This window comes from Gymnoscopelus braueri (genome assembly GCF_963280865.1).
Source record: "Gymnoscopelus braueri genome assembly, chromosome: 7".
Lineage (NCBI taxonomy): Eukaryota > Metazoa > Chordata > Actinopteri > Myctophiformes > Myctophidae > Gymnoscopelus > Gymnoscopelus braueri.
The window spans coordinates 20,470,840-20,494,933 of NC_137608.1; the positions used below are offsets into that span (position 1 = coordinate 20,470,840).

General features: G+C 42.1%; 1 protein-coding gene across 1 annotated transcript; it reads left to right on the top strand.

Annotated features, from left to right (window-relative positions):
- Positions 1 to 2,520: 2,520 nt before the first annotated feature.
- Positions 2,521 to 9,046, top strand: lipg (lipase, endothelial). Its single transcript, XM_080432381.1, has 10 exons — positions 2,521 to 2,828; positions 4,391 to 4,581; positions 5,030 to 5,209; positions 6,027 to 6,138; positions 6,258 to 6,476; positions 6,688 to 6,933; positions 7,242 to 7,362; positions 7,613 to 7,837; positions 7,947 to 8,051; positions 8,280 to 9,046. Exons 1-10 carry the CDS (start codon positions 2,738 to 2,740, stop codon positions 8,290 to 8,292), a joined length of 1,503 nt encoding a protein of 500 aa, XP_080288507.1. The 5' UTR covers positions 2,521 to 2,737; the 3' UTR covers positions 8,293 to 9,046.
- The last annotated feature ends 15,048 nt before the right edge of the window (positions 9,047 to 24,094 follow it).

Genomic DNA, 24,094 nt, shown 5'->3' on the forward strand with positions numbered 1-24,094 from the left:
AAGAACATGATGAACGCCCTGCTCATGCGTACATCTGTCCACCTACTATTGCTTCTATCTCTGGGCTTGGTTCACGCTCTATCAGTGTTATCCAACCTGGGGAGGGGGGTTGGGTGGCAAAGCTCACAGGGGGGGCATGAGTGCTTTTCTGTTGCACAAAATCATTCATTGCACTTTTGAGTCATTGTATTGTCAGAAATGGTAGCAAGCAGCAGAAAAGATCTTTCCAAATTTGCAAAAATAGGCAATCTACAAGCTCACAACCCGTTGCGATGTGACGTGTTGTAGCTTGCAACACCTCTTCCATCTGCTATTTTTGCGATCGTAAGAGAAGTATAAGGCTTAAGTGGCTTAACATGCTTGAAAAACACAACTGTGTGTATGTTTGTGTGTGTGCACATGCTCACACACGTGGGGGGCTTTTCTCAGATTTAAGAAGGAAAAAAGGTCATTACAGTACATCATGTGAACTGTGTAGGCCTACCCCTGGATGATGCAGTACTACACACCTCCTGCTGTGTTCATGAGGTTATTAATGCATGCTTGTTTGACACTGTGCTAAAAATAGAAAAGTTTGTTCCTGGCCTCAGCAAACATTTGTGAATCTATTCTTGTTGCACACACAACCTCATTCGAAAAATATAATTTCCATTTCAGTGAACACTATAAAATTAGCCATCAGGGAACACTGTGTGTGTGTGTGTGTGTGTGTGTGTGTGTGTGTGTGTGTGTGTGTGTGTGTGTGTGTGTGTGTGTGTGTGTGTGTGTGTGTGTGTGTGTGTGTGTGTGTGTGTGTGTGTGTGTGTGTGTGTGTGTGTGTGTGTGTGTGTGTGTGTGTGTGTGTGTGTGTGTGTGTGTGTACGGCATAGCCTATATCAGTGTTTACCAAACAGTGGGTTGGACTCGGGTCCGGGACCCGTTTTTTTTATGGGTCGCTAGTAAATGTACCTTTTTGTTCCCTACATTTAAAAAATATATATTATTATTTCAAATATTTCCAGAATTAACCAGAATTGTTATAAATAAAAATATATAAGATTTTTCAATCTAAATCAATAAAAGGAATTCAAGAAATAAAGAAGTTTGGGTCCCGGGGAGACAAATTTCTGTTTTAGATTTCCACACGCAAAAAGGTTTGGGAACCACTGGCCTATATTGACTACACTGACACTCTACAGTATCTCTGATGGCAGGAGAGACATCTGTTTAAGGTGCTGGATGTTGATGCTGATCTGGCAGCAGGTGTATTCAAGACAGTCCTACAGTGGCATTTTCTACTGAGTAGTGGGCTGCTCATGTATGTATGTACACAAACAGTGGCGTTATTGTAGCCAAGAAGACCTTGCAGTGTGAGTGAGTGAGCCTATTCTTCCCCTCCATCAATTGAAACTGGTCCGTGAGCTAAGCTGATGGCTTGGCACAGCGCCAGATAGTGAGATAGAATGAGGTAACCCACCGACCTCCTCCCCCTTACACGGGTCGGAGCCTTTTAAATATTCCCACCATGCTTCAAGGGGGGGGGGGGGGTTCCCACGTATGATAATGGTCAAATAGAAACTTCTTCCATTGCTCCCAACGGACTACAAAGCGAGGAATGTTACCAAGCCTTGGCTCTGCCTGTCTAGTAGCCTAGTCCCTTCCTCCAACACAGTAGCCTAAACTCCCAACTCCCAGAGTGCACAAAATAGCCTACTATTGGATAAATTAGATTTATACTGCGTGCATGACACAATGCATGGACCGAGGCAAAATACGTTTTAAAAATTGTTTAAATGTTGAGCCTAAATGATTAACCGAATCTATATTTTGTTTCACATAACAGGATACATGATTTCACCCGGGTTTTGATGGCTGCTGCTGCAGTGCTACTTGAGACCATAGCTGTGCGTGACGGAAAGCGGACGATGTGCGTCAGCACACACTGACACACACCCCAAGCATCCGTAAATATAAGCCTCGATCACCAAACTGTGGGTCGGGACCCATGTGTGGGTCGCGGGCCAATTTGTATGGGTCGTGAGTAAATACCATTTTATTTTCTTGTTTCCTACATTTAGTTTTTCATTATTATAATTTTTTTAAATAATAAATACAAAATCCCAAACTTTAAAAAATATATATCAGAAGTTAGAAATAAATTCAAAAGTTTTTCAAAATAATTCAATAAAAAAAAGAAAATTAGAGGGAAAATAATACTTTAAATAAGTAGTTAAAATATGCGACGTGTTGTGAGCTTATCTGCTATTTTCACTCATTTGGGTCCCAGGGAGATATAAAATGTATCCTAATAGGTCTCTCGAGACTCGAGCTAAAAAAGTTTGCGAACCACTGATGTAAGGGTTAAAAAATGCCGCAATGTGAGACGCCTACTACTAGTTCATTCAACTCCGCCACGCCTTTAAACGTAAACAAATGGGGGCTTGACCAATAGAATCCCAGATAGATCAGCCGATGATCAGATGACTGAAAAGGAGAAACTATTTAAAACTCTAATGAGACACTTGATGCAACTTCATACATTTCACTCAGTGAGAGTCAGTAACCGGTTCCAAACGCGCTCTGTAACGCACCACCCGACCCGGCTTGATCTCTCTCCCTCTCTCTCTCTCGATCGTCCTGTTGTTGGATCTAAAAGCTCTACATATTAATACACTTTATATACACCGGGCACTGGGAACGATTTGAGTTAATATTTTCACAGAAAAACGTTTCTTCCTCATTCCTTGGTGGGTGAGAAATGAATCGTATCACTCTCTCATTGTGGATTTTCCTACAGTGTGTAGTTGTCCTATTTGCATCTCAACCCGGGGAGAATGCAGCGGTTAAAGGTAAGGTTTTCATTCATTGCAATAACGTGTCTTTTTATTTACCGTGCCTAAATTTAGGTGTACCAAAAACGCTCGCCCCAAAACACAGTGGCCGCGGGGGGGGCAAATCCGGCGACTTCGGAAAGGTCTCCACCTGGTATTCCTAAACGGAACCTCAGTAAACTATGCCTAAAAGGAAAAGAATGGGGGTTTTGGGGCGAGCGTTCCGGTTACCGTTAAAAGTCGATCTAGGCTACCACCGCACGCACATCTGAAAGTAAGAGATTATGCGCGTTATTGCATTTACATGTTCTCTTTTAAAGTAAGCCTAATTGAACATAATCTCACATTAGCTACCACAGTGGACTGTTGTTGGTGATCTACGTCGTTAATCGGGGTTGATTGCATTGCAGTTACAAGTGTGTAAAGGGTAATATTAAGTGAGGCTGAAAAGCGGGGATGGATTTGAAGAGATTACGTGTCCTTTGGGGGGAAGGCAAGGCAGGGACAAAGCCACGGTTTGTGTTCCACTTGGGAGCCGCGTTCCGCTCAGTGTTCCGCGTTTTGCCAGGCACCGCTTCATTACACTGGCCAAGCCTGTTTGGTCTGTTAGAATGTAGCCTATAATCAAATTAACACATTTTGCGTTCTTGGATTTGTTGTGCTCACACGCACATGGGTCCTGGCGACCAACTTTCATTCATGTTTTAAACTCGCAGCAAGCCGTAAGGCTGATTAGCCTGCTTGATTGGGTCAGTCGATCACAGTGGTGGAAAAAGTACTCACATTTTTTACTTAAGTAAAAGTATCAATACTGCAATCTAGACATACTCTGTCTCTGTTACAAGTAAAAGTCCGGAATTTAAAATTCGTGATCTTGTTGGCTATTGTCAAATGGCCAAAATGTCTGTGTGTATATAGGGCTGAAGTGGTTAATGTATGTTCTGTAATAATCAAAATGTACTTAGTAACTAAAGTTTTCAAATAATTGTAGTGGAGTGAAAGTATAAAATGTGTCTCTGAGATGTCGTGAAATAGAAGTAAAAGTACTGAAAATTGGAAATACTCCAGTAAAGTAAAACAAATTACTCAAAGTTGCACTTAAGTACAGTACTTGAGTAAATGTACTTGGTTACTTTACACCACTGGTCAATCAGCCTAGTAAGAAGTACAACAAATTAATTTAGCCATATATATCAATCAACCCCTTTGGCCTGAGGAGGACTAGAAAGTTATGTCACCATGGGAGCACTGTCTGCAGCTGTGTCAGAGAAGCAAATTAAAGAAAGTGGTATAGATGACATTTTGGCTGCAGGCCCTTGTGCAGAGCGCAGCCGCACACTCCACATTATTGTAGCAGATGTTCGTCAAGAAGTGTCTTTCTTTACCAAGTTCAAAGGGGTCCGCTCATGATTCTGACCTCCCATAGATCTCTTAAAAAGTGACCTTTTGTGACTGAAAGTTGCAACACTGAATGCGAGATTGACAGATTAACAAAGGGCACAGTAAAGGGCACAGTAGTTTATTGTAACTCAAAGATCAGCTGATTTTATAACCTCTGTTGTTTTGTTCTATTGTATCAGGTACAGAGACTGGATTGGATCAGTTGTCAAGAGACGACAGTTCTCTTAATGACCTCATCAAGTTCAACATGCGAAAGAGTCTAGATCTGGAACAGGATGGCTGTTACCTTCTGCCTGGCAACAAAGAGCGTCTAGAGGAGTGTGGCTTTAATGCCACAGCCAAAACCATCCTCATTATCCACGGCTGGACGGTAAGCTCATCAAAATGAACACGCACACATTTAAGACTAGAGCAAACTCATGGGCTTGATTCATTTGTCCTACTTTCCTCATCTAATTGCAGCTTTCTTTATTTCTGAGATCTAAGCATCTCTTGCAGTGTGGGTCTTGCTGAGAAGAAGGTCTTTGATGATGTGCGTGTTTTGTTATTGGGGGCAGAAATGTTGATTCTTGGTCCGGATCTCTTTGGTTGGAATGTATCATGTAGATGTCACGGTGCTGGAGAGAGGTCACCGTACTGTAAACTCCACTTTGTTCATTTAACTCTGAGAGTGCACAAGGGTCCATTTGGTTACATGTCTACACTCAGAGTTGCAAATGGATAAGTTTCATTTGACACTTGAAGCTTATACGGTGGTCCATTTATGAGGCTTTTAGTTTTAAGGAAAGATGAGTGACGCTCCTGGCCCTTCCTTTCAGATGAGCGGGATGTTTGAGAGTTGGATGAAAACGCTGGTTTCTGCGGTGATGCAGAGAGAACGCGAGGCGAATGTGATTGTCGTCGATTGGATATCGCTGGCTCATCAGCTCTACCCCGATGCAGTCAACCACACCCTTCGTGTGGGCCTCCACATCGCCAAAATGATCGACTGGCTCCAGGTATGTGCAGGGTTTTATTTGGGTTCATGAGCCTTGACCAGAGCATTGAACAGTGTGTTGTCAAAGGTGCACACATAAATCCAATATGTTGCCATGAAACTGTGTAAAGACTGATTCATAGCCTACACTAAAACGAATGTATAGCTTTTATGGCAAAAATGGGAGCTCAGTGTGTGGACATGTTAGGTGGAAATTTCATATAAAGTGCTTTCTGTAACACTTCTCTCACAAAGCATTTTATATAACACATCTCCCAACCAGTTCCAGGTGTGCACACATTCAAAGTGGTCATTTAAGCATCAGGAACATTCAAAAGGCAGCCTCAATACCAAGAATCTGAATCCTCAACTTTTGAACCGCCACCCCCCCCCCCCCCCATTATTCTTCCTTGTATGAATATTTTTCACATGAATGACCTCTGTTATTGTGCCACTCCATATGCCTTTAGTTGAGTGCCCATTGGAGTGCGGAAAGGTGGCTATTTATCAGTATTGGGACAAAGCCAACTATCTCATTCAGGGAAATCAAGCTAGGGCATGAATTGCTAGAGAAGAGTAACTCGGGCATACTGCCACATAGTTCTAGGCATAGACAATAACTGTATTTCATGGAGATGAACTGGGGCAGATGATGGAGGTGCCAGTGCATGGAAAGGAGTGTGAATGTATTCTCTACTCATTACCAGAGTGGGGATTGGCTGGATTTAGCATGCACTACTGATTGTCATTGGCTGAAATCCAGGACTTGTTCGGTTGTGGTTGGGCGTTTGTGGTGGCAGCTGCTGATGTTAGTTTTTTTATCACTTCTTTCAAAACAGGATGAGCAGCAGCTGCCGTTGGAGAAGGTGCACTTGATTGGCTACAGTTTGGGGGCACATGTTGCAGGCTATGCAGGAACACATGTACGAGGGAACGTTGGTAGAATCACTGGTAAGTGGGCGGGAATTGATATGACTTGAACTTTTGCTCCCCAGAGGAAATCACACAATGGTGTTGCCATGATAGTGATTTAAAAAATGTCCCTAATGACTAGTTTCTTGCACTTGCAGGTCTTGACCCTGCAGGGCCTATGTTTGAAGGTGTTGAAGAGGAGAAGCGCCTCTCTCCAGACGATGCTGATTTTGTCGACGTCCTGCACACCTACACCCGAGAGGCTTTGGGCGTGAGCATTGGGATCCAGCAACCAATAGGAGACATTGATATCTACCCCAATGGAGGCGACGTTCAGCCAGGCTGTGCACTCGGGGATGTGCTGGCTATTGCTGGAAGTAAGTACTTAAAAACTATCTAGACGTGACTTATAGCTGTACAGTAATTTAGTAGCAAGGTACCCTTTTTTGGGGGTGTTATTGTTTTTGGATTTACGTAAGCAACACATTGAGAACTTTTACTTTATTTAAAGTGCATGTGTGTTTATGTTGAGCTGTTGGGAAAACTACAGTTTGCCTACAATTCTAAATTTCTCTCAATCCCCTCAAGATTTCATGGAGGTAATGAAGTGTGAGCATGAGCGTGCTGTGCACTTGTTCGTGGACTCCCTGATGAACAAGGACCACATGAGCTTTGCCTACCAGTGCACTGGGCCGGACCGCTTCAAGAAAGGCATCTGCCTCAGCTGCCGCAAAAACCGCTGCAACAACATCGGCTACAATGCCAAGAAGATGCGCAAGAGACGTAGCAATAGCAAGATGTACCTGAAGACAGGTGCCGAAACACCCTTTGGAGGTGAGTTGAACTGAGATGACAGGTTTTATCTTTCTTCCGGTGGTGACAAACAGACTGAAACGGATAAGCCGTTCTGTACTCGTGTCAAGTTCGTGATCACTCGAGCCTCGAGGGTCTTATCTTTATACATTTACAGTAGTAATGTCTGTTATCTCATGTCTATGTTGAATGTGTCTGGTTGCAAACTATTTGTACTGGACACTGGGCTAGCTCCTGTTCCCAGTGGTGGATGGCAGAGTAATTCTACTTTTTGTTTTCAAGGTTGCCGCTGTTGAATCTATGCCTTATCTATTCTTTCTGTTTTAAAGGATACCACTACCAGATGAAAATGCACGTGTTCAACAGGAAACAGTTTGACAACGCCGACCCCACCTTCCACGTCACGTTGCATGGAGAACACAATGATACCGAAAACATGTTTGTTGATGTGTAAGTACTTGATCTGCATGTCCTACTGTAGGGCAGTCTGGGTTCCAAATGGACCCTTACAAAAATGGACCCTTAAGGGGACCTCCTTACAGGCCCATTTGGTTCAATGTATGTAGGCATGCTAACCATTCTATTTGGTAGCCTTTATACGGGTGAATTAAATAATTCTTTGTAGATGGACTTTGAAGTGTATTTGAGGTTCTGTGTGTGGTCATGATGTGGCTTTAATCTTCTTCCTCTCAATGCTCAGGCCTGATAGTGTTGGCTTGAACCTGACCAACACGTTCCTGGTGTTTACTGAGGACGAAATCGGGGACCTGCTGAAGATCAGCTTGAGCTGGGAGGGAGCCGCTGACTCCTGGAATGCCGTCTGGAAGAACATCAAGCAGAGTTTGTGGTCCTGGCAAACTGCGCCCGCCAAACCGGTGCTAGAAGTACGGCGGATTCGTGTGAAAGCTGGAGAAACGCAAAAGAAGTAAGCGATGGCACCCCGATGAATGGCACATAACTAGGCATAATTGTTCAAGGTTCATCTGCAATGTTACCTTTTTGTCTGTTTGACTGTATTGCTCATGTTGTCATAGGTTTACATTCTGTGCCCAAGACCCTTTAAAGACTGAGATATCACCAGGAGAGTCTGTGACTTATGTAAAATGCCGCGATGGATGGGAAGTGAAACCAAGAAAAAGGTATGGAATATTACTGTTTGCTTGTGAAGTAATGCAGAATGGATGTACTGTAACAAATGAAAATGTTTATTTCTAGAATAATGTAATGGCCCGGGAAACAGCAATCTAAGCCTAATTTATGCTCCATCGTACAACCGTGTCACTTATAGAAAACCTTGAAAAATTTGGCTTGATTAAAATAACTTCTTGTGTGTTCTAACAAATGTATTTGCTTGTTTTGCTTGACAGAATACCCATGTAAGGATACCTCAAACAAGCACAGCACTGTCACTATGGGGACCCAACACGTTATAGTGAGGAGTACTGCCTTTTCTTCATTCGAGCACTTTTCATAGGAGGTGGATTGGTCAGCACGCGACGGGAGAGGCTTAAACGAGGTCTCAAACACTGAATACATGTGGATGGTTTCCATTGGTCTCTGGTCAGAATGGCCCTGGACTCTGTCCAATAGAACAGCTGCTGGACAGTGCGCGGGCTGGCAGCGGAGGCAGGCCTAAGCGTGTTACATTCATAGAGGATTCAGAGAACTTTTCCTTATGTGGACTAGTGAAGTAGTATACAGTTGTGTGTCATTTGATGTTCACCAGCAAGTCTAGTCGCTTTACTGTACATTTTTGTTTTTTTATTTTATTTATGAAGAACAGAAGCACTGCAAGACCAAGCTTATTTATCGACCTGAAGCACACCTTGCTGCAGTATTGTGTGTTTGGGTGTAAAAGTATGTGTGTGCTTGCGTGCGTGTTGCGTGCGTGTGTATGTGTGAGAGACCAAGAAGTGTGCCTTTCTGCTGTGTGAGATTATTGTGATACACTGTATAACCGAAGGAGATGAGTGAGCTTTTTGCACATGATCTTTCAGAGGCTCAGTGCAAAATGTCATTGTTACTGTACCTAGTAAATGTAAATGTGTGTTTTATGTACATAATGTAAATAACTTTTTGGAAAATAATAAAATTCACCGTTATTTGTAATAAATCTTGTTTATGTGTTCAAGTATGTTGACGCATTTCCACATTGATCTGATTAAATGCTGGCATGTAACAAATAAGGTTATGGTCAACTAAGAATCTCAACTCGTTTCCCTGAATACTACGGTTTCCCACCATGGTCCACGTTGGTATGCCCACAATTGGGAAGTACCCCGAACAAAATGAGGAAGTTGCTTTGACATTGCCAAGTTGGTTCAAACCAAACTCTTAAATCAGGCAATCATACCCATCCACATTATTAACCAAATGTTTCACAAAGTTATCTTACTCATAAGCTTATAGTATGCCTTATCTCCAGACAAAGAAAGCCACTCTGATATACCAGTAAATGTGTAAAGGAACTGGAATCCAATAAACATTCCTGAGTTTATGGCACATTTCCCTCTGTGCATGAAGGAGCATAACATAAAGAATGTTCCCCGGATGCTTTTTGGCTGGATCCAGCAGGGGCCAGCCCTACATACAGTGTGTGTGTGTGTGTGTGTGTGTGTATGTATATGTATATATATATATATATATAGCCAGATCACAATACTGAAATTTCGACTACTCTTAATAAACAAACTGCAGTGATATACGTTCAGAAATTGACGTTATGTGAAGTACACAAGATGGTCACCTATTTCGTCAGGTCGCCAATTTCACCAACACCGCCATGCTGAAGGAGGAAAGGAGGCAGAAATGTGAGTATTGGAATCTGGCTACTGAGTGATGGAAGTTACATCTTTGTTCAGTGTCACAGTCGGCAGGCCTAACATGTGAAAATGTACATAGATAGAAAACACCCCAAAGGAGTGGGACTGGGGAGTATATAATTTATATTATTTTGTCAGAGAATCTGTTCAGGAAGATAAAAAGAAGACAATGCACGTTCTTTCTGAGCTCTTGTTCTTCGATATGCACAACACTGTATCATTTTATTGAGGTATCCAAATAGCACAGAGGAAGTTTCTTACTTGGCAGTATGGACTGAGAATTGGTTGACATTCTGTCACCAATTGACAGTCTCGCAATGACAGGCAATTACCGCACAGTCAGAAACACTCATACTCATATTTTAAACTTATTTGACAAATGTTGCAATCTTCCAATGGCAGTGTTAATTCATATGCTTGTCCAATATGGCTTGGCTCTCATTGATTTAAATGCTTTCCATTATATGTCCAGCTCTAGTTTGCCTCCCATTGCGACTAATCTGCCAGCTGTAATTGCCGGATCAAGAAATTGACGTTTATGTCCTTCTTTACATAGCCTTGCTACACATGGGGAAAAACAGGCACGCCACCTTCCTTATTCTCAATTCTAAGCAAATCATTTGAGGAACTTCTTTGGGAAATGGGTAGTGAAATGTTGAACTGAAACACTGCAGGGGCTCAAATTGAGAATTTAGCCAGACAGTGGTGTTTTCCAGGAATACAACCTGCAAGATATTTCTCCTACATAAAGGAAAAAATAAAGATTGATGAATAGACTTATACAGAAAATATTTAGTAAATACTAAGGTGAAATTAATTCTAAATCGATGAACTGTAATCAAGACAAAACACTCAAACGTGAAATTCCTATAAGCACAAAGGAATGCCTGCTGATCTAATCGCAGGCAGTGCCATTGTAAAGGTTAAAGAGGGCTTGTGACTAGTCTGGATTTGGAAAGTCTTCCCTCAGCAACTCCCGTCAAAATGCTCTTGAATTATGAACTTAATCTCTAAATGCCCCCGGAGAATTATTATGTGACCTTTAAAAGAACACCGGTTGTACTGGTTTATACTGGTTCTACTTGTTATCCTGGTATAAGGGAATGTCTGCCTGTATGAGTGTGAAGCAAAGTGAAAAAAAACTATAACCCATTCTTAGAAAAGATTCACTCAATAACTAAAAAACATGAGTTCAAATGTATAAATCTTAAAGCTTTTTTGTTTATTAAAATAGAACATCAACGCCACTCAGAGAACAAGAATGAAAAAATTCAAGAGAAATATAATAAAACGAAAGAATTATATATATAGATATATTAGTTTAAAAAATAAATAAATATATATATATATATATATATATATATATATATATATATATATATATATATATATATATATATATATATATATATATATATATATATATATATATATATATATATATAATATTTTATATTTTATATTTTATATTTTATATTTATATATTTCTTATATATATATATATATATATATATATATTCATTGCAGTACCATCACGGGCCAAGACACCATCACACCAGAATGAAATGTTTGTAGCAGGGGAGTCTGGTGCAACGCTCAGGTCCTGGACCTGGTGAGACGAAGGAGGAGCCCGGCCAGGAGACAACCCACAGAGCCTAGTCCCTCCACGTGCCAGAGCCTCCCCGAGTCCCGGCAGAGTATTTCCGGAGAAGCGGACTGAGTGGCCCTGTCTTGCCCTATAGGACTGACCGTGGGTAGCTACTGGGACGTAAGTCGGGGCTTGATCAACCCCGGCTGGGTCACCTGGGTGAGGGTGTATGTTGCGAGACCCGAAACATCCTATGACCCCAGGCTACAACACTGATGATACGTCCCAGGTGCATCCATGTGATGTTTTTCGTTATATATATATGTATATATACATACATATATATATATATACACACACACACACACACACACACACACACACACACACATGTATGTATGTATGTATGTATGTATGTATGTATGTATGTATGTATGTATGTATGTATGTATGTATGTATGTATGTATGTATGTATGTATGTATGTATGTATGTATGTATGTATATAAAATCCAGAGACACTGTCTGCATCATCTTGTCTATGAATCCATCCCTCCAAATGTTTCTGTTTTCCAGTTTTCCATTGAGAAGCTGACAAGGATAGAGAGGAACGTGTGTATACACGTTGGTTTTCCGCTTCAGGGTTTGTGTTGTTCGCTGCAGCAGGCTATTTCAATATATACTAGCATGAGCATTATTGAGATTGTATGCGTGATGCGTGGTACTGCAGTTTACTTGCTATCTACTATTTCTGTGATTCTGGATGATATATGGTAAATCAGCCTGATCGCCAGAGATATACGTATGTATGCACGGATCCAGTGCACTTAATTCCGTGGATAGTCGCCTAGAAACCCCGAAATTGCGTGCATATGTACGGCGAGTCCCACGGTGGGCGTAACCAGTCGCAACCCGGAAAAACCCGGAAGCAGAGCAGTCCCCACAACAAAATGTACGATTCTGTGCCTATCGGTACATAACTCAAACGGCGCTGAGTAGGAACAAGGGACGGCAACTCGCTCGCTTTAGCTCGCTCGGTGGCCCCTTACGTGGCGACACTTCCCTTGAGACTGCGCGCCTCCGAAATGGTTTTGTGACAAAGGGAGAGATGTACATATGCACGGAATTTCAGGGTTTCTAGGCGACTATCCACGGAATGAAGTGCACTGGATCCGTGCATACATACGTAGTTCTCTGGCGATCGGGTTGGGTAAATGGTAAATGGTGCATTTATATAGCGCTTTTATCCAAAGCGCTTTACATAGATTGTGCATCACATCACCCATTCACACACACATTCATACACCGATGGCGGAGGAAACCATGCAAGGCACCAAACTGCTCATCGGGAGCAATTAGGGGTTCAGCGTCTTGCTCAAGGACACTTCGACACTAACTCTGGGGGAGCCCGGGATCGAGCCCGGGATCGACCTTGGGATCGACCTTGCGGTTCAAATCCGGCCGTTCTACCGGCCACTCTACCCTTGAGCCAATGCCTTCCAATGTAACAGGCACAGGTCAGTGTGCACGTGGCTGGGCTGTCCTAGATGCTTCATCCACATGGTCAGTGAGTGTGAGGCCATGTGTGGAAAATAAGCAAGACACAGGTGTCACAATGAACATACAATACATAACATGAAGGGGCCAAATAAACAAGCACCCCACTTTGACATCTTTACTGTATGTACATTCTTATGATAGCACGCTGTCTTTGTTCACTGCCGGTTATAATTACACTGCTGTCACTTAGTTCTCATGTGTGGTAGTGTGGAGGGTGGTTGTGGGTGGCAGTGAGGTTGGGTCCGTGCACAGAATTTTCCACGGAATTTTCCACACACTGAACAGTACATTGTCACCTTTGAGTACTCTGTGTTGTCCCTCCTCTCTGTCCATGCTTTCCTGTTGCTCTACCCATCTAAGACCAGCAAAGAAAAACAAAATGACTACCAGCTTGAGAGATGTCTCAGTGTTTACTCATTTGGTGTGCCTCATGGCCGCAAATGTCTGGCTCAAATTAAAGCAGAGGCGTCATTTCAGACGAAATTAGAGGGTGGCAAAAAAATTACATCACCCCTATTTAAAAAATTGCAAAAATGTCAGATGTACAAGCTCCCATCGCGTCGCAATGGATGTATTGTGAGCTTGTAGATCTGCTATTTCCACTATTAAATACAAAATATGTTTTTGGGCGGTGTAGCCGCCCCTATAAGTGGGGTTGGGACACCTCATTAGTATTAGTTTCCTGCACTGTGATTAACCTCGCATCACCAGTCTTTCCACCTCGGAGGAAAGCCTGGTCTGCGTTACTAAAGACCCATATGATCCGGTCTAGGCCACGCCTACTGAAAAAAAAAAAGAATCCTCTTTCCGGATTCTGCCCATCCGGTTTTGCGGTGCCGCTTTGTTTTGGTTCCCCAATCCCTATTTAAATGGAATAGAATTTCCCCGTGGGATAATACAGACGCTAAATAGTCTCCGGATAGTGCACGCACATTTACATTTTAAAAAATAAGCTAAACTATGCCGCATCAAGGATTTTATTAGGACGGACCTATTTTGGGGTGAGACGTCTTTCCGGTTCTGCCCATCCGGCCACTTTTTTTTTTTTACTTCCGCTCCCGACCGGATCATATACCCGAAAAGGAATGCTGCCCAGGCTAACTGTGATTGGCCCACTTGGCCCACTTTCCTGTACTGTGATTAGCTGACTCTATTGGCTGACTCTATTCAGCACTGTGATTGGCTAGGGAGACACATGATGACATTAATAACCTATAAATAGGATTATGCACTTCCAAAAATCTTTTTTTTTTGGAAGTGAGCTTCCATCACTATGATGACCACTGTGATCCTGATTGACACCGCCCACTTCACACTGGGTGTGTTTTTTTTAATGTTTGGCTATAATGACATGTCTACGGCCAATGTCAGGTTGAAAGTGTCTAATGAATGTATGGTTGCAGACAAGAAAACACATAATAACGTGTGGCAAATGGAAGGACATGGACTGAGATTCACCAATCTAAAATCTGATTAATCTGCAAAAGATGTTCAGAGGTGGCAAAAAAAAATATTTGAGGTTATAATGCAAATGCTAAGGGGTGGCAATTGCCATCCCCTGGGACCCCAAATGATGCCCCTGCTCAAAAGGACAAAAAGTGAACAGTTTATGCACATGTTATAACCTCTCTTGACCTCACATTACAATGCAAAATGAAGTACTTTTTAGGGAGTACTACACAATGATAAATACATTGATTACAGACACCAGGGCTGCTGAGTACAGATGGACCTGCAATGTATTATTTAAAGTCATACTGTGTAACTTGTAAAATTAAGTTATTTTTGATATAATCTTTCACTGGTATATTTTTCACCATTCCACATAAAAAACATTATGAAACACTAATTCGTATTCGCGAATGTCAGCCCCCGACACTTATTTATGCATTTTAGCGTTAATAAATGCTGTTTGTGACAACTTATCCATGGGCGCTTTGACCCTGCAGCATTCCTTTTTGAGCGCTCCTTCCATATAGACGAACGCTGTAATGACAACGGAGCTATGAGAGGAGTGGCCAAAGAAAATGGATGTTACACAGTATGTTTTTATGATTTCTAGCAGCGCCCTTTTATCAATTATGTTTGAAGGACAAGTACCTACCTGCGTCACAATTATAGTGCTCGTGTGAGAGAGCCATTAGTCACATGATTTGTCTAATCTACCAAGTATACAGGGGAACACGAGAAGGATGGAGCAAGCTGGAGTATTTGTCCTCCAACAGTGATTCAGCACAGTTCCCACACATGCTGGACCGTGGACCACTGACTATGTCATGTTCTCTCCCCATATGGCCTCACACCCTTTTAGCCCCCTGAGGCTAATTCCTCCTATCAGACCACATCCAGCCATGACCACACCCCCCCAGGGGTCATCAGAGGCCTTGCCTCTTGATCACAAGCACAACTGGAGAGAGGCGGGAACCAATGGCAGGAGAGCAGCCCAGCACCCGATCCTATTGAGGTGCTGCAGATTGTGTTCTGATGAATGTGATACATCAGCAGGTGTTGTGAGAGGTTATCCTTCTTTCATAGAGTTCCCAGAGACCAGGGGGTCATCACGAGTTTTGGAGTGTTTTCTCAAAGAGTATAAAACACCACAGTATGACTGTGGGATTACAATGAATGCAGAAAACAAGTGATTACTTGTGTGTTAGATGATGCCCTGTATGGAAAACATATTATAAGCCTAGTTGTTAGCAAGAATGTCTTTATAAAAAGAAATAAATCCAATCCTGGTTCTGACGCCGCCTTAAATCTGCCGACCACTGACAGAATTCTTCTCAAGCGGTTGTTTCTGGATCAAACTAATACCTTATTTCAAGGTGGTAGTCGTGCTTTAATACATGATATCATGTGGAGAAGTACGTTAGACACACTGATCGGTGGTAAAGTAGTTGTGCCTCAAATACAGGGATCAGACCATAGTTATACTCAAGAGAGGAGAGAAGCTACTTGTGTCATGAGGGCCAAGCTGTTCCCAAAACAATAGATACCAGGGTTGAGCCATGGCATCTTGACACTTATAATATGCAGAATGTCAGAACATTTCATAAGGCAAGGGTGAACAACATGATAACAATATCACAATAAGATGTCATTCTACCGCAATTCATCCACATCGTCCGACAAAGGTCGGACTTTGAGCAACCAAATTTACATTGTGTCTTTCTCAGTGACATTGGATCTTGTCACCTTAACGCCCTTTCCAGGACATTATGGAGTCAAATTCTTTGAGACTCTCATACGGGCATTTGGGGGGTGAGGCCAAATCCAATGCATATAAATCCATGCAAGAAGCACCTCTTGTCTTATTTGTTTGCACCTCCAACACGCACACATGGTGCTGATTCCCTTCCCCTCTTTGCACATAGTAGCATAGACTGTAATGAGAAACACATCACATCACATCACATGACAGCTGTCTTCATACCACAGTTACCAAAACAGTAACCGCCCCATACTTTTATATCCTCACAAAGCTAGCCATTGAGTAGAAAGGAAACAATGACACAACTTAAGCTCTGTATGAAATTTAAGACAATTGAATAGTTGCCTGTTACAAGATGTCAACGTCTAGCAGGGGAAATGTACTCTGTAGCTCCTATTAGCAAAGGTTGTGATCTATCAGGTTTTAGCAGTGTCAGCGATGTTGGATCTTCTATGGTAGAATATATGACTAATTTGTCAATCCTGGTTATGGGACACACATTAAATATTTGACAGAAATTGACACAGCATGTTTTAGATAAGCAGCATTGCGCCATTGACCCTGAAGAATAGGCTTCCTGCTCAAAAAGTCCTTGTTGAAAACAAAGATCTACTGAGAGGTCCAGTTCTTTTTTAAAGATACTTATGATTCTATAAAAGGGAATATCCATTAAAATAAGGTCAAAACACCTTATCTTATAACACGTTTTATTTTCTTTATCCTATTCACAAACACAAGCAGTCAAGCACACGCACACACAGACTCACACCATCACCATACTTCCCCCTCAGCACACATTCAAAAGGGCACTCCCACAGTATCACAGTGATGGTCACTGTTAACAGAACAATATTAGACTCAAACACTCCACTGTGTCATTCACTCCACACCAGTACAGTCTAGTACACACACACACACACACACACACACACACACACACACACACACACACACACACACACACACACACACACACACACACACACACACACACACACACACACACACACACACACACACTATCAACACACACACACACACACACACACACACACACACACACACACACACACACACACACACACACACACACACACACACACACACACACACACACACACACACACACACACACACACACTTCAGCTGATGGCTTGCCTTTTCTTCTACAGCCATTGGTCTCAGAAGTGTAGGCTATAACTTTCTCATGGGAAAGAGCGAGAAATATGAGGAATGTGAGAGAAAATGCCCTTGTTGGCTGAAAGTGAGTGAAATAGAAATCATAATCTGCTGAGAATAGGATTAATGTAATTCTCACACGTTATAAAAGCATGCATAAAGCTTTCCATCCAATGCGAAGCCTTGGATTTAAGTGAATTTCTTATAGCAGGCGTGCGGATGAGGCTTATTTTCTATTGCTATGCTGGTGAAATCAGCTTACATTACAGTTGTGTCTGGCTGGCAGAAAATAGGTCAGCTACCAGTTTGGAGGGCTGTATGTATCATGGCAATATGTATCATATACAGCACGTGTATATTGGATAAGCATGTTGATAGTACTCTTTTATGACGTGGCCATCAGCCAAGCCGCCTAATCGTGTGTGTGTGTGTGTGTGTGTGTGTGTGTGTGTGTGTGTGTGTGTGTGTGTGTGTGTGTGTGTGTGTGTGTGTGTGTGTGTGTGCGTGTGCGTGTGTGTGTGTGTATATATCCACCTGATGTCGTTTTCACAAAGAGGTTGTGATTCTACCAACCGCTACTGAGAATCATAACAAACCTTGGGTACAGATGTAGATTCTCAATAATCATATTTGGAAGCCTGGGCCATGTATATAAACTGACCACGAGTGGCCTGACAATCGCTGGCATGACAAAGAGCAAAGCTAAACAACTTGCTAGATATTGCTCTGTTTCAGCTGATGGTGCCATGTGTATCCTTAGGTGCCATGAACTACCAACCCTGTTTCATTTGTTTCCCTGTAAATTAATTGTAATTTGGATTCAAATAAAGAATTAAAATGTGTGTGTGTGCGAGTGTGCGTGCGTGCTGCTTTGCAATCGTTTATACCTATGCTGTATTACATGTTGTAAAAGTGTAATTTTGAGACATACTATGAGAGTTAATGGTAGCTCTCAATCATCAAACGAAGAAGAAACTATAAGGCAAGCCAGGCAATTTTACTTGTATAGCACATTTCAACAAGGCAATTCAATGTGCTTTAATGAAAACATCAAGCAAGGGAAGCAATTATAAAATGACAATGACAAAAATACCTCAATCAAAGGCAGCGGCAAACAGAAAGGTCTTTAGTTGTGATTTCAAAGACATGCGAGTGGCAGCAGACCTACAGTTTTCTGGGAGTTTGTTCCAGATATGTGGTGCATAAAAACGTAATGCTGCTTAGTGCTTCCCCACGGAAAGTAGGCTCCTCGGAGCGCAGGTCTTCGCCAGGACGGGTGGCCTACCCAGGGCCCGTGAAATTTGGAAGACAGCCATTGGAATGGAATCTGAAAACATAGTCTCCGGCCTTCGGCCATATGGCCTGGCGGAGACAACAAATTAAGATGATTGACGATATCTGGACATATACCATGGCCACTTTGGCCAGGTATCTATATAAAACCCAAGCTTCTACCACAGACATTGATTTAAAATGAGTCAGAATCAGACATCTGAGCGGGTTAATGCCTTGCCATTTCTTTTAGCCTAGACTGGATATAAATGACAGCATTCCAAGTTCTGTTTCACACTGCACCTGTCAAAACGACGTATTTTATTGCCCTAATGATCAGGTGTCTATCATGCCTGCATAATAAAATAAGCGGCTTAATGATGATGATATACCGTATGCTGAACCTCTTGCCCTCCTCTCTGCAGTATGTGTGGGTGTCTCAGTCAGTAGCATTTTAACGTGGTCTCTATCGTGAATTTGTGCTAGCCCTTTGCTTGGTCTAGTGCAGACAACTTGGTTAGACACAATGTGATTTGAGACTGTTATAAAATGTATCCAAATGGAAATGTTAAAGGCATTTGTGTCAATGCCACAGCATGCTAGAACCAAGCCAAATGAGTCAACGGCATTCTGCATTATTCGCCTTTGAAGTCACATGGTTTGACTCATATGATTCCAAGACTGTAACTCGTTGGAACAGATCAAACATGGTGGAATCTCTCTGTACCCCTATGGCCCTCACTCCTGCAGCAGACACAGATCTCACCTCAAAGGGAACTTCACTTTCCATCAGACCTACAGTGGTATAGAATGGGGATTTACTGTTAATCTTTTAATACCACCGTGTTTTTCCTAGAAATATGTTTCATAGAGGATGGTGATTGGAGGCCATGAGCTGACCACACAAGTGTTTTCACAGCAACAACCCAACCACTCTATTGTGGTGACCAATGCTCTTCAGACCTTTAGAGAAGCTCGTTGCTGTCCCCTGGGTGCAGTGATTTTGATTATTCGGTGGTGTGATGACATTACACCACCGACATTACACCACCGACTGTAATTGTATTCTTGCTCTGTAAAGCACTTTGAGCTGCATTTCATGTCATGAAAGGTGCTATACAAATAAAGTTTATTATTATTATTATTATTAGATCAGTCATTTCCAAGCGGTGTGTCAATGCACACTGGTGTTCCTTGGGATTTTGTGACAACCACACATCATTATTGCAATATACACCTATACGAAAAGTTATGAATTATTTTTTTATATACTATAACTATATCATTGCTTTGTGTGCACTCATCTCCCAAAACAGAGGCAAATTATATACCTTAAATATATATTTTGACCACTTTCTAACTGGCGTCACTATTTTGGGCATGTCATTATTAAGTGAAAATGTTACATTTTCATTTTATTTATTCATTTCCCACAAATAAAAAAAATTGTGTGAATAGCTGATCTAAAAGCTCACAACGCAATGCATAGCGATGCTTTATGAGCTTGTAGATAGACTATTTTTGCTATGAATACACCTTTGTGCCTTGAGATTTGGTCTTGCCATGGTGTGCTTTGGGCAAAAAAAGTTTTTAGACAGAAGCATTAGACAGAGTGCTGAGACAGGAATACACCAGCACACATGTGCTTTATAATCTGGAAATCCTGTGAAATCGTATTGCACATTCCAAGTAGCTTTCCTTGATTTGTCACAGATATATACTTGACATATAGATCTTGACATTACTGGCCTATTTTCACATATTCAGTTTGGCCTAAGGAGGCTGGTCACATGTTCTGCACAAGCACACGTGTGTTACGCCCTATATTTTGGTTGCATTTGTTTACGTAACTTAGGACTGAGCAGTTAGTTGAAGCATCAGATAATATACACTCACCCTCTGGCATGGGTGTAGTTAGTAGATACCATGCAAAAATGTGGGTTCACTAGTTAGATCAAGCGTGGGGAGGAGCAGCCTCCAGTAAATGTACAGTCAGTAATAGTGAACAAGAACACCTATTTTTCAATGCCAGCATCCAGAGGATGAAGACAAAATTCACCTCAACTGGTGTAATTTTCTGATGCTGTTATTAGGTAGGGTGACTGAAGAGTCAGCCCTCAGCTATTTCAACATGAAACCTGGAAACTATGACTGAACAATTACCCAGGATTTATTATTGTGTCCACCCACAAAGTAATTGTCCTGTGCCAAGCTCATCTAACAGGTTAAACTCTTTATATTCTTTCCATTGTATTTCCCCCATGATTTTATGAATACCATGGAAGTTCAAAGATATCGTATATAGTACTTCTGGTTACTGTGAATTTATGTTTGGCCACCATCAGCCATTCTCTCTCATCATCAGTAAAGCCTTTCTTCCCACCAGTGCATTTAGCCTCTATGCCTTATTCCTAGAATGCCTCAATGTTCGCAGCTAAAACAGCTGGGTGCAGCTCTTCTCTCAAGTCTCCTGGTAAAACAACTGTTTTGCTCTCAACAGGCGTTTAACCACTCGACCCTCCCGTCTCCCCTGATAGAAGTGTATGGGAACGGACTCTTTAGCGGCTTAAGCAGCCAAATGAGCTTTACTGTATGTTGTGAATTTTGTGGGAATTTGTGTTGGGTAAGCAGTAGAGCGAGTCGTGTCTTGGCCTGATGCAGCTTATGCAAGCCCTAAGGACAAATGACAACATTCCTCAAATTACATCAACAGCAGCACACCGCTGCACAGATACTATCAGAGACACACTCATGTAGCGCTCTTAAATACATCACCGATGTGACGATCAAAGGCGTCTCTTTGTGGTCAGGTGACAATCCCTATCGCAGAGCAAACTAAAATAACCGTTGCGACCAACATGGCACGACAATCCATGTCTACGTGGAACATAGGGGATTTCCCCCTCCAGTCTGCTGTGTGTTTTGTGAATGAGTGAGCGCTGCACAATGGCATGGCAGTCAAGCCCAGGAGATACAAACTGGGATAAAAGTACCAGACAAAAGCCCTGGTTTGGTGCACTCTGAGAGGATGTTAACCACTTCCGCCTCTGGGGGTGGAGAGTTACTCACATCAAATAGTATTTCAGGGGGGATGAAAATAATTGAGAGAGAGAGAGAGAGAGAGAGAGAGAGAGAGAGAGAGAGAGAGAGAGAGAGAGGGTAAAAAAGAACACAAATGTGTTGATTGGCTCAGGGCACAGTGCCTGATTCTAGGCCAATCGTGATTGGCTGAGAGGTATGGCCTCACCTTAAAAGAGGGTTACTCCAGTTCAATGACATTCTGAGATTCCCATGCATGCGTTTCGCATGTGGCAGCGTGGCTCAGGACCTACATTCATTGTGGGTTGTGGTGGCCAGCATTTTCTCTGGGCAACAGATGCGCTTCTCGTCATCGGAGGCAGTTAGAAGGCTGTGGCAAAGACGGAGATTACACAATGTGCACATATCGCTCTGTGCATGAATGATTGTTGATGTGATGAACTGATTTCTTCACTAGACTGCTGAGAAGCTTTTGCTTTTATTTCACTCCAATTCCAGGAAGGCCACTTAAAACCACTTTAAACCACTATTGTTCCGGTGTCCATATTTTTCCAAACTTTTCAAATATGTGATTATTTTCTCCACACGATACTGTCGCAAGATGAAGTATAAAGTAGGGCTTAAGTCGTGAATACTCTCCCTTGCTCACTTTTCTTTGAGCCAAGAAATCCCTGTGTGATTGATCGGACCACAATAGCCCCGTGTCTCATTCGCACCAGAATTGTGTGGAAGCCAATTGTAGTACTTTGAGTGGTTGCTCAAAGAGCCATGGTTGGTCTACGGCAAATTTACTCATCACATCAATGTGAATCACAAAACCACTTCCTGTGCACGTGCATCATTCAGGCACTGAAAGGCAAGAGGCCTAACCAGTGATGCTGTTGAAACTGATCCAGTTTAATAGCTTGGCAAACATCACCAAAGGACCATAAAAAGCAATTCATTTGCAGGCACATACAATCTCCTGTTCTGCAGAGTGGTGCCATCCCCCACGACGATTCTAAACGTAACCCCAACCCCTTTGCCACTTTCCTCCTCCTCCTCCAAACCTTTAAGTTGACCCTAATCCCTAGACCGTGACCCTTGTGCTCTGTTTGAATGTTCTGTGCTCTGTTTGAATGTTAGCCATTGAATATGTCACAACTTGCCAAACAAAGGGACTTTGTGTCAAACCCAACTCTGACACTTGGTGGGAAAGTGGCTGTGAAGGACACCTAGCCCAGTTTTGATCCCAAACGTATTGTGCTGCAAAACAGCACAATAAGTGTGATTACAACTGCATTTCCCATAATAAATAAATGCACTTCCTAATAAAAACACTTTGCTACTGGTTTTATAATCGCTGCTCTTTCCAGACTCTAATCTTTGAACATGATACATATACTGTATTAGAGAGCGTAAACAGACCTGAATGTGTCAGAAAATGAAAAACGATATTGACTTGTCCTGTATGATTATTTCCACATTAGTTTATCATTTGAAGATTTACTCTAGTAGTAGACTATCTCCAGAGACAGCACCAGAGACAGCATGTCAGATTCCTTCTCTTTTCCCTTGAAGCATCATCATTACAGTAACAGTATGCTCGCAAACTGAGCCTGAAATTATATGTTTTGCTTGGAGATTGAAGACAAGTTGGACGTTGCCAAAATACACTGTCACAAGATCAATTTACTCCGCCCCATTCCTGAGCTCGACCATTTCAGTATAAAGACACAAAACTGACCCAAAGTCAGCAGCTGGGTAGGGTAACCTATCAGGCAGAGTTCACCCAAGAGCATGTATTATGTTGCCTTATACATTTATTTTTTAAGTTTAATCCACCACTCTGGTTATTTGCCTGAAATCCAGGCATTGTCAAACCAATCAATTGGTGAAAATGACATTTTATTTCAATTGTTTCATATTGTGGTCGTGCTCTGTGTTATTATATTGAAAATAAAATAAAATCAATTAAGAAAAGTGACTCAGGTGGTGGTGGTGGTGGGGGGGGGGTCTTTGCACAGCTGGGAAACAGCTGGGAAACAAATGGGTCTGCAGCGGGATACAAACATGCCAGCTGCAGGCCCATCATCTATGTGCGCAAAAGTGTGAAGGCCTATTTGCGCGGCACAGTGCAGCATGTGCACACGCGTAACCCCGTTGCTCTCAGACATGGACCTTACGACAAGAAACGGACGCTGATAAAGCAAATATAACAAACCTTCATCTGTTTGTATGTGTCTGGGAGCTGTCCATTCCAAGACTCCTATGGGCCATAGAAATGACCTGCAGCAGCGTCACAGTGTGCAAGTGAGCTATCTGGGTTCCAGTGTTTATAATACTCTTCCACAGTTGAATCGACATACAACATATTTTCCCCTCAGTTTAGCTGTCTGTCCAAACATCTTGTAGACCACAGTTACTCCTGTAACCATCTGACAGTAATATTTCACGTTTAAAACCTTTTAAAACACAACGGCTTGATTTTAAATTAATGTATGTATTTATTTATTCATTGCGTTTTTTTCCT